Consider the following 12,126-nt stretch of genomic DNA (forward strand, 5'->3'; position numbering starts at 1 on the left):
CTGTCTGTCTTCTCCTCTATAAACTAGCTGGCTGACCTGTTACATTGGTACTAGGAGACCACAATGGTTAACAAAGCCTGGCACTAAGCACCCCTAAGTTACCATCACTATTATTCCCACACACCCTGCTTTTCCTCTGGGAATACTAAGACTGGCAGAATTTCCAGGAAGAAAACTCTTTGCTCCATCTACTTAGGACAAGATAGATTTTATTTATTAATGGATTAAGCTGTGATCTGAGATCACACTTATTTCTAGAATTTCTGACATCAGATAGTGCCTCGTTATGGCACTATCACTTTTTACATAATTATTTCTGAGAAAATGGGGAAGACATAGGCTTTTAAGTGCCCCCTTGTCCACTGACCCAAAAATCATCTGTGGTGGAAGCCACTGGTTGTCCCCCAAATCCATCATCCATCCTTTCCTTTCATGGAGCGAGAATAGCAGACAGGCACACAGCTGTTGACATTCCCAGTCTCACTGGCAGTCTGGTGTGGCCATGTGACTAAGTTTTTGCCAATGGAATATGCTGAGAAGTGATGTGCACCACGTACAGGTTGAGCCCTACAAAACTTCCCAGGCTGCATGAACTGTCCTCTCCTGCAGGATGGATGCAGATGACAGGCCCTGGAGATGGTGGCCCACAGACGGAAATAAACCTTGGGTCCCCGAGGCACTTTGGTTGGGGGGCTGAGGGAGAGGAATGCCCTGCACACCTCTCTACCCACCCTGGAACTGCTATATAGTCAAGAAACACTTTTCTGCCTTAACTACAGAAATGTTGTGATCAGGCTGTGACCACAGCCAAGCTGAAGCTAAACATTAACCATGGTGCCATGAGGCCTTTCCACTCAGTCCTTCCTGTTCATACGGACAACAGTCACATATGTGACTTTGTAATGTATTTCTACAATAAGTACTTTTCTGTATATTTTACATTCTTCATAATAATTTAATGGCTGCAGGCTATTCCATAAAGTAGCATTATTCCATAAATTGTAAGTCACTTTACACTCTCTAAATAATGCTATAATGTGCAGAAGCCTTATTCTATATTTGAATCGTTTTTAAAAACATCATCACCCTAGCTGGTTTGGCTCAGTTGGTCCATGGACTGAAGTGTCCCAGGTTCGATTCCAGTCAAAGGCACACGCCTGGGTCTCGGGCTCGATCCCCAATGGAGGATATGCAAGAGGCAGCCAATCAATGGTTGTCTCTCATCACTGATGTCTCTCTCTCTCCCTTTCCCTTCCTCTCTGAAATCAATAAAATAATGGTATACACTTAGGTCGATTCTTAAAAATTTCCCCATCTTTTATTTTGCATTTCTTTGATCACTACTGAGGTTGAACACCTTTCCCTGTTTGCTGACTAGCTGTGTGGATGATAGAGGGGCCACATACTAAATCTGACAAGCTCAGGGGAGGCCTGCGTGGCAGCCTTACAAACACAGAGACCTAAAGTAACCACAGAGGATGGGCAGACATGAAAACTTTCTAAGTAAAAGCTGCTCATGGCAGGGAGTCATGACAAAGGTCAATGTTTACCTTAACTGAGCCTGTCTGTTTTCTTTTTCTTTTCCTGAATCTATGATAAACATACCTGGTAATATACCTTCGGAATTTCCAAGTAATTTATTTTTTTCTGGAAGCACAACCACACCAGAGCAGAGACCACAAATCCCCTCACTGTATTATCATGGTAATTGTTAACTATCCTATACCCACCGATGTAAAAGATGTGTCTACCATTTTACTTTTTATTCAACCTCAGAGATTTCCCTGCTTTGCTTCCTCCCGCCTCCCTAATCTATCACCAGTGGATTTCATGTAATACCCTTATGCCTCCTCCTTTGATTATAATGTATAAAATAGGTAGTAAACTGCCATTTTCCAGAGCATTTTCTCAATCCGTTGAGATTTTGCTTCCCAGCAACTGTCATCGGTTTGGCTCAAATAAACTCATACAAATCCTTACAGGTTTGGACGTTTCTTTCATTGGCAGTTGTACCTCCTCTTTTAAAAATTTCATGTCCTGCCATCAATTGGAGTCTGTAGATTTATACAATCTAGCACTAATAGATATTATCAAGAAGCAATCACCCAAAACTTCAGAAAGCAATTTATTAAAAGTCACAACAAATGTTAAGGCACAAAATATATCCTTTTTTTTTAAACAAAAATCTTTGAAATAGTTTTGTCCTACATTCAAAGCAACTTTTTCCAAATTATACAATAATTTAACCATTTAAAATAGAAAAATATAACTTCTTAAGCCCCTAACCTTTCTCCCCAAATACATGTTTTCCTAGTTCTAAGGAAGCTTCTTAGTGTACAGTGAGCTCCTGTGTTATATGTACACTTCCTTAAAAATCTCATTTGTCACTTATATACATTTGATGTGCTGAGGAGTTTAATTATCAGTATAAGGCCTGGTGTTTCGTACTGTTTATTGCATGCTGTTGATCATGCAAAGACCCAAGTACCAAAACCAGTGACTTATAAACTAGCACATCTCAACTTTAGAACAGTCATGTGCAGCCTAGCACAGTAGATGCAAACCTCTTTTTAGAAAAGGATATAAAAATCACCTTGTATGTACATTTTTTTACACTTCCATCTCGATATTCTAGTAGTGCAAACATAATTTGCCATATTACAGGGGGCAAGTCGATATTCTCTACAGGACATGAAAGATTTAAAAAATTATTTTCTTCACAGGAAAAGTATGGAAACATTACCTCTCAGCCTTAAAAATTCACATACTCATCTATTTTTTCTTATTTTTGAAATACATTAACTTATCTTTTAAAGCAGCTACCAATGAACTCAATCACAAAAATTCCCTTTTAAGTAATTTCACACAGCAGATACATCTAACATGGATCGCAAATGCTTTTCTAAGCATCTTGCCTAGAAAAACATAAAAGTGGACTCTGGCCCTCAGATCCCTTCATTAATAGGAAGACCCATCTTGACGGCATCCTAAGAAATTAGTCTGACTGGGATGGCGAGTTTCTGGAACCTTCATGCAAGAAGCAGGATGACAGCTGCATGGTGGCCATGGGTGTCACTTCTCCCCAGGTCCTCGGTATGTACTCGGCCTTAGGGCGCCCCCACCTGCTCACATGAGGGGGTTCATGAGGCGCTCCACAGGAATCCTCTATTCAGGACACAAGGTATCAACCGAGGACACAATGATCACTGACAGCGACAGGCACAATGGATGCCTTTGAAAACAGTATTTCTGACAGGCCATCAGGAGGGAACCTACTTCCTCTGGGTAACGAGGAGAGCCTGCATTTCAGCCTCAGGCTAAGCCATCCATGGTCCAACATTTATTTTTCCAGCTACAGAGCACAGGGTTTTTATAAACACTATTGAGGTTATGTCAGAGGCAGTTTCCTGTCTCAAACTGGCCATTGTTCCCACTCCCACCCCGCTAGCTGGCAGCTCCTACTGGCTGGCCGCCCAGGATTCTGCATTCAGAATTCAGCTACAACCGTATGAGTTGGGAATGAACCTGACTCGAAATCTGGGCAGTGGCATTAGGCAAAATTTTAGGGACAAGAGGACAGTGGTCACCTCTGGGTCTCAAACAACTTGGGGTAAGGGTGAAATACACCCCCGGGAAGGACACGAATGCTGCAAAATGTGCAGGTGGGCGCCCACGACTGTGGCAGACACTGAGAGAGGAATGGAACCCACGCTGAAGCCGGGCACTCTCCTAGGAAGGACGTCCCAAAGGGAGGGCACCTTGACCACATCCTGCTCGGCACAACACTGTGTGATATTCACTACTGAACACGAAGTTGAAAGTATCTTTCAGGAGACATTACTAGTGGAAATGAATCTCTTTTACTAGCCCCTGTGAAATGGGTAAATGAGAAGTAAATTCCAAAGAAAAAAGTTTGTTTTGTGGCTTTACAATGAAATTAAAAAGAAAGATTAAATAAGTGTTTGTGCTGTAAAGCTTCTCAATCAAAATCTCTGGGATCATTCTTCACTCACAAGAAAGACATGCCTGATTTTAGCTTTAAGTCCTACTCTAAATGTCTACTAGCCCTGCAGCTTTGATCAGGAAAGCAGCAAATATCCACACTTCCATCAGACAACTTCCAATTGCCTTTCAGATTTAGAATGTTCTGCATTAGAAAAATGAGAACAAAAATTTTCAAGTTATACATAATAAAATAATGAATAAAACATGGTTGAAGGTTAAGACATTAATTACAAGACTAACCGTGATGTACTGTACCGTGAAGTACTGTGCAAGATCACATACAAGATAAGGTTCTAGTTTCCTCCAGGGACACCCAGCTGGAAGGGAGGACGTGCTCTGGGGGAGCCGCGTAGCCAGGTGTCCACCTCCTGCCCCAGCAGGTTCAGCAGCAGCACATGCACGTACAGCCCGAGTGCGGGGACAGTGGCAGAGCCAATCTTTGGAAGTGACCCTCAGGGCCACTCTCTCCATGTATTGTGTCCACTGAGCTCAGAGAGTGAAGACGTCCAGGATGTGATGTGCACAGTGATAATGACAAACAGGGCTTGTGCAAACGTGCGCACCCTCACACACACAGCTCCCAGCCACAGAGATATCCGATATCCCAACGTTAACCATTTTCTTATTATCAAGTTACTTCAGTATAAAAGTCAAAGGAAATTACTATGGCATCTAGTGACTATAAACCCCAGAGATGGAGGCAGTGTTTGACCTGCTTTATTTGCCGCAAAGGTCAGTGGGAGAATAGTAGGAGTGTTTATGTAAAAATAATGCTTAATCTGGAACTGCCATATTTTCCAGAAAAAAGAGACAACCCAATCCACACATCTGCCACCCATCAGCTTAGGGCTTTTGGGCATACGTTTTTTTTTTTGGTTTTTTTAAAATATATTTTATTGATTTTTTACAGAGAGGAAGGGAGAGAGATAGAGAGTCAGAAACATCGATGAGAGAGAAACATCGATCAGCTGCCTCCTGCACATCTCCCACTGGGGATGTGCCCGCAACCCAGGTACACGCCCTTGACCGGAATCGAACCTGGGACCTTTCAGTCCGCAGGCCGACGCTCTATCCACTGAGCCAAACTGGTTTCGGCAGGGCATATGTTTTATCAAAATACTTTTTAAAGATTATTTCCAAGTAGGGCAATTTAATGGGCATTAAACTGACATTCAAGAGCCAGCTTAAAAAGGGTACAGAACTCATCCACTGAATTCTTAATTTGAACACATAGATTTCCAAGATGAGGCCATAAACTTGTGTTGTGTGACCTCTTTTAGTCCTGGGAGTCGTTAAATAGGTTTCACATTATCTTTTCTGAAGAGAACATTTTTTCTGCCATTTCAGATCTGGTCATAATTTCCTAAAAAGGAAAAAGAAAGATTTTCATCAAAATGTTGATACTTCTTCCAGAACCTAACAAAATTCTCTAATCTTTCAACAGTCATGGCTTTTGTGGAGAACTGATTATATTCCACGTTATACAAAGAAATATTAGGTATAGAAAATAAAACCACATAACCCATACTTCCTGGTACGTCTAGTCAGTTACCCACTGAGAAGTACAGGGAACGTCAACATTCCACCAGCTAGAATACATTCTGAGCTCAGAGTCACCAGGGAGAGGCAGGGACAATTCACCTCTCTTTACCAATTAACATACTTTTGAATTAGAAATCATGATTTACCAAACGAATACTATAAATGCTCTTTTAAGAATAATTCCACGGTAGAGTTATAAACCCTGAAGTTTGACTGGTTTGCATCTGGGTACAAGTACACTGCAGCCTTTCTAAACTCCCCATCCGACGACAGAGAATTAACAGGTTGATGGCAAAGTACCGGCCCTGCCTCTCAGTGAACAGAACAAACTGCAGGGTCCCTCGTTCTTCAGCCACCATGCAAGTTACTCCTCAGCACCACTGACCGCCTTCAACTCTTCACATAAGCTCACGTCCCCCATCCCTCCTCTCACTCTTACACTTCACACTGCTGCCTGTCTTGGGCCACCTTCCAAGGTCCAGATAATCCATAACTAATCCCCCCCCCACCCCCCCGCCGCCCTGCAAAAAACAAAACACCTTCCTAAATCCGCATCCTTTATTCAAATTTCCTTAGTAAATAAAAATCAGTCAGAAACTTTATTTAACACCCCAACACAGTATCTTCAAGTATGAGATTAATTTAGACAAACTGCCATCTTTTAAACTCTACCTATACACAAGATGTAGAAAATCAAAGACTTAAAATCCCATAAAAGAATTCTTCCCTTCTTTTACTCCAACAAGCATTTATCTTGCTCCTGCTTTCAATGAGGATCCAGTTCCTTTAAACTTTACCCACAAGTCAATGCATTACCTTTCAGCTTGCTCACTCTGCAATTGTTTTAAAAAGTAACTTTCAACTGAAATACATTTCTACTTTGTGAAAATAATAGCCCAAGGATGTCAGTGAAAATACTTTACCTCATCTGAATCTACCAATACCGGAAGAGCTCTGGAAAAAAAAGGGAAAATGTTATTAGAAGGCCAGTGTCTACGAAAGCTGAAGATGAGCACACTACGCTCCACCAATTTTTCTCCTGGATGGACAGAGCCACAGAGATGAACACCTGGGCTCACACTGCGGAAATGGTCTGGAATTCTAGTGTCAAACAGAATACGATAAAGAAGACCAGGAACAGCTCAGAGTTCCCCGAGGGGCTTCCTCTGCACCCTGTTTTTCCTCCAAGAGCTTCCTCACCATACAAGGTCATGTGGTTATATGTGGTTTACATGTGTTTGAACTTCTCCATAATAAAAAGTTAAAACCAAATGATTCTGATCTGGAATCGGTAATAAGGGACAAGTACTAAAATAGTTGTTGTACAGTGAAAAAGGAAGGAGAAAGAGAGTAAGGCAAGGCTGCGTTTTCTTTGCGATTCCATGTGAAGTAAACGAGTAATTGACCGGTGAAGGGGGCTATAAAAACATGGAGGTGGGAGGCTGAAAAGCACATGACAAAGTATGAACTCATCCCTTCACACTCGGGCCAAAATGTAGATTCAAGCTCCAACAGGATACTTACACGTCTGTGAATGAAGAGGGAATATTTTCTTCCACCCACTTCAAATCTTCATCCTGGAGAAATAAACATTTACATATTCATACATGCTTAATATTACTTGAAAGCAGAATTTTTAAACAGAATGTGTATAAAATTTAAGCATTTAATTAAAATGCATGACATTCTTTTAATTTTTACATATCCTAAGATATTGGCACTAATGCCACAAAAATTATGCCAGTATGTATTTTCTTAAACAGGCAAACAAAAATCTGGATTTTTAATTTTTATATTCTTGGTTTTAGTTGGCTGTGCAGTTATTTTTGTCCTGAAGAAAAAAAACACACATAAAAATACAAAGAATGGATTTATACAATAGAAAATAATAAAAATATTGATTTGTATTGATCCCCCCCGCCCCCCCCCCCCCCGGCATTTATTATGCTTCCTAATTTGTTCAAGTTTTATGAGTTTTTATTTTTTCAAAAGAAAAAGAGGAAGGTACAAATATTCTAACTTTACAAAAGTCTATCACTTATATTTATGCTCTCCTCCATAGATAAGAAAAGGAAAGCAGGTCATTTAGACTATTTTTTTTAAAAAAAAAATAGAAACTTGCTTATAGTTACCTCACTGAGAGAAAGAAAAAGAAAAGGTATAATGAATATTTTGGTTTATAATGTAAAATAAATCAAAATGTTTCTTTGTGATCCACCTGGATACATGACATATTCTGGTTCTAGTATTTCTTACATGAAATATTCTGGTCCTAATATTAATAATAACTTGCTTACCTAGAGAGAGACAAAGCAACTGAGCCAGTATTAATAGAAACCCCAATTCTCTGAGTCTCAAAGAGAAATAAGTCAATGAGAGACCAGGCCCTGGCTTCTGATCAAGAACTAAATACATTTAATTTAGAGAAATGAAAAGGCTTTCTACTGATGTGTTTGCAAACACTGAGCTTTAAAACAAACTGAGATATATTCCTAAAACAAGAGGACAATACCTTAAACATATTGAAAGTTTAAAAGCTGTAACACTAGATAATTAAAACTGTTACAATTTCTTTAAATTTATTTGAATTACCATAAAACTACTCAAAGAATACATTATAATTACTAATTATCAAAAATGAAACTTAGAGAATTTACTAAATTCAGCAAATAAAATTGTTCTCACAGGTCATCGATCCTGTCAGAAGTTATGTGCATACATGAATTTTTACACCGTATTAATCTAACATTTTTAATTGTAAGAAAGGATATAAACTGTATAATAGACCTGCCCAGGTGGCTCGGTGGTTGGAGCATTGTCCCATGCACCAGAAGTCTGTGGGTTGGATTTCCAGTCAGGGCACATCCTAGATTGCAGGTTCGATTCCCAGGAGGGGCATGTACAGGAGGCAACTGACCAATGTTTCTCACATCAATATTTCTCTTTCTCTCCCCCACTTCCTCTCTAAAATCAATAAAAACACTATTTGGCAGAAAGCCTCTTTTGTTTGAGCTGGTTTGAACTTAAGTTGCCACTCATTGGCCTGTTGCTAGCTCTTGTATAGCTCCTATGTTGGAGGCTGTCTTGGGGAGAAGATGTATTACTGACCAACCGTGCTATTTTTGCCAGGATGGCTCCTGTGTCTGCTACTGCATTAGCAAGGACTACTTTACTGGACTGCTTTTGTCTAATGGCTCATTAGTAGCAATGGCTACTTGGGCTACAATAAAGACTCTTATACACCCATGAAAATAAAACAAATAAATAAAATCAATAAAAACATATCCTTAGGTGAGAATAAAAAACAAAAACGGTATGATAGGCATTTCAATTTTGCTTAATTACTTTCATAATTATCACTTTTCTGCATAAATCATATACATAAAATACTTTAAAGCTCATCTCTGCCCTATATTTTGCCATTTTATTCAAGCTTCCATCGTTGTTTTTTTTAAAAAAATGATAATTTTTTTAACTGCATAGGTAATAAATATAGCAAAAGTCCCTTCCCAACAGATAACAGATATTACCAAAATGTCTTCAAAATCACTTTCAAATGCTGAAAAATTAACACAAGCTTTTCCACCTTTATGGGCAGGGTAATCATTTATGGACCCCAGCTAGAGAGCAGATTCTGACTCAGCCGCTCTGGGGTATCTGAGTCTACATTGCTAACAAGTTCCTGGGTGATGCTCCTGCTATTGTTGGTCGGAGAACAGCACATGAGAAGCAGGATCTACAGCAGTTATGGTTATAGACTTAACCAATATTGCTTGCTAACATTTATTTTCATACAAAAAACATTAGTAAAAAATGTTTCCTTCTCCTGGACGGTGTGCTCAGTGGTTAGAGCACTGGCCTGTGGACTAAAGGGTCACAGGTTCAATTCCTGGTCAAGGATATGTATCTGGGTTGAGGATTCACTTCCTGGCCTGATTGGGAGGCAGCCGGTTAATGTGTCTCTCACACATCAATGTTTCTCTCTCTCACTCTCTCCCCTAAACCTTCCCTCCTACTCTCTAAAAAAATCAATGGAAAAATAACCTTAGGTGAGTATTTAAAAAAGAAATGTTCTTCTGGTGGTCAATAAAAGTGACAATTTCTTAAGTATTCAAGACTGAACTATTAGACATGTATGTTACTCACAAAATTATCAGAAGTAGGTGGTTTAGCTGTTCCATTGGAAACCGTTTTTGAGGTCCTTAATTTTATTCCTTCAGCTATAATGAGAAATGTTACAGAGACAAGTACATAAAGTTATATAATATTTTCCTTCATAGCCTCATATTTAATAACTCAACGAGAAATAATACTGTTTTTAAAAGAAGAAGTAATAGTATTATCTACTTAATTGTGCTTCCTTCCCTCCTCCTCTCTCTCCTTCTCATCCTTTTTCTAAGTTTTCATCTCTTCTGAAATTTACCTTGTCTTCACCAATCTATTCCTGTAGATTCTTTAATATATTTGCAATAATTACTTTTAAAACCTTTCTTGCTAAGTATAATATCTCTGCCACTCCTGATCTCTATTGACTGTTCCGTTAACTATGGGTCACCATTTCCAGTTTCATCCCACATCTAGTAATTTATCACTGCATACTCGACACTGACAATGTATCATACAGACTCTGGGTTTTCTCATCTTCCTCTGGGAAGAGTTCCGTTGTATTCTATTCAAATTATTGATTAGAGTATTATGGTAAAATTAATAAAATGCTATGTAGAAACTAATAGAAATTAGCACTAAAATGCTTTGGGCATGACTGGGAAATTACAGATGTGCCTAATTTTAAAGAGTAAGAAGAGGTGACTCTATTGAGTAATCACCAGGAAGATGAATATATACCAAATCATTTTTGTGAAAAGCAGTATACCTACCTCACTACTTAGAGCATCGGTTCTCAACCTGTGGTCGCCTAAGACCATCGGAAAACACATATATAATTACATATTGTTTTTGTGATTAATCACTATGCTTTAATTATGTTCAATTTGTAACAATGAAATTAGGGGTCACCACAACATGAGGAACTGTATTAAAGGGTCGCAACATTAGGAAGGTTGAGAACCACTGATTTAGAGCAAATCAGTAACAAAGCTCAAACTACATTAATACTCTTGAAAATTTCATTACTGATTCCTCTTTTATGAGTATCTATTATAATAGAGGTTTCTACAGATATAATTTTTAAAATATTTTATAAGAAAAAAAATGTATCTGAACTTACATCACAGGTAAAGATACAATACTTCTTTGTTAAAATATATACAATTATCACTCCATAAGAAAACATATCACTCACTTAAATTTTCAGATGTTACCATGAATTCTTCAACTTCATCATCAGAATCATCTATTAAGGGCATGAAGGCATACCTGTGTCAAAACAACAAGTTTTACTAGTGTGTTTAAGCCTGTTCAATTTTCAGCTTTTAGTTAAAAGCGTCATTACACATAAAAACATATACACTTTTTAAAGTTTCACGTAAGATAAAAATTTAATTACTTTTACTCTTAAATTAGGAAGGTTTTTATTGTGAAGAAATCGTGGACCTGAGCCCCCCAGACCGCTGGTGAGAGCAGAAATGAGTGAGATCTGTCTGGAGAGCAGTCTGACAACGTGTCATGTTCAGGGAGGGACTCTTGTTCATGCCAGGTCTCCCTCCCTGCTCACACTGTTTAATTCCTGCCCTAACAAAAGAGAAACTGCTAATTATAGATAATACATAAATAATTATTAAATATGATTGGTGAAAATAAAACACACGAGTGAGCCACATTTACTAGGTACAACAGCATTCAGAAAACACTGCTGTTAATAATGGCAAAAACCCTAGAAACAAAATGTTTAATATTCTGGGACTGCTTCCATAAATTATGCTACATTCATAACATGGAAGGCCATATAGCCATTAAAAGTAACATGGCAGGCCGAACCGGTTTGGCTCAGTGGATAGAGCGTCGGACTGTGGACTGAAGGGTCCCGGGTTCAATTCCGGTCAAGGGCATGTATCTTGGTTGCGGGCACATTCCCACTGGGAGGCGTGCAAGAGGCGACTGATCGATCTCTCTCATCGATGTTTCTAACTCTCTATCTCTCTCCCTTCTTCTCTGTAAAAAATCAATAAAATATATACTAAAAAAAAAGTTCCTTCCTTTTTACAGCAGCGTAGTATTCCATTGTGTAGATGTACCACAGTTTTCTAATCCACTCATCTGTTGCTGGGCACTAGGCTGTTTCCAAATCTTAGCTATGGTGAATTGTGCTGCTATGAACATAGGGGTGTATATGTCCTTTCTGAATGGTGTTTCTGATTTCCTGGGATATATTTCTAGAAGTGGGATTACTGGGTCAAATGGGAGTTCCATTTTTAACTTTCTGAGGAAACTCCATACTGTTTTAATGTGGATACGTTTTAACAAGAAGGTGCAGAATAGTGTATACATGTAAATATGTATTACTGTTACTGTGTAATTTTAAAAAGAGAGACAGCCTCCCTCCCCATTGCACACTGGTACCTACTTACACACTTTTCCTCACAGCACTTTTCTTGGGGAAGAGGAATGAGGTGGAGGAGG

General features: G+C 38.9%; 1 protein-coding gene across 2 annotated transcripts in view; it reads right to left on the reverse strand.

Annotated features, from left to right (window-relative positions):
- Window positions 1–2,112: 2,112 nt before the first annotated feature.
- Window positions 2,113–12,126, reverse strand: part of TMEM87B (transmembrane protein 87B) — a 44,524-nt gene continuing 34,510 nt past the window's right edge. For both annotated transcript variants that reach the window (XM_070429753.1, XM_070429752.1), the window contains exons 15-19: window positions 10,850–10,923; window positions 9,694–9,767; window positions 7,072–7,124; window positions 6,471–6,501; window positions 2,113–5,368 (exon numbers count right to left, since the gene is read on the reverse strand). In XM_070429753.1, coding sequence (XP_070285854.1) covers window positions 5,309–5,368; window positions 6,471–6,501; window positions 7,072–7,124; window positions 9,694–9,767; window positions 10,850–10,923 — 292 coding nt within the window. In that variant the 3' untranslated portion in view covers window positions 2,113–5,308. The remainder of the gene's footprint in view (window positions 5,369–6,470; window positions 6,502–7,071; window positions 7,125–9,693; window positions 9,768–10,849; window positions 10,924–12,126) is intronic.

Source organism: Myotis yumanensis, unplaced genomic scaffold, assembly GCF_028538775.1.
Source record: "Myotis yumanensis isolate MYYU_CA2020_CCGP unplaced genomic scaffold, mMyoYum1.0.hap1 SCAF_11, whole genome shotgun sequence".
Lineage (NCBI taxonomy): Eukaryota > Metazoa > Chordata > Mammalia > Chiroptera > Vespertilionidae > Myotis > Myotis yumanensis.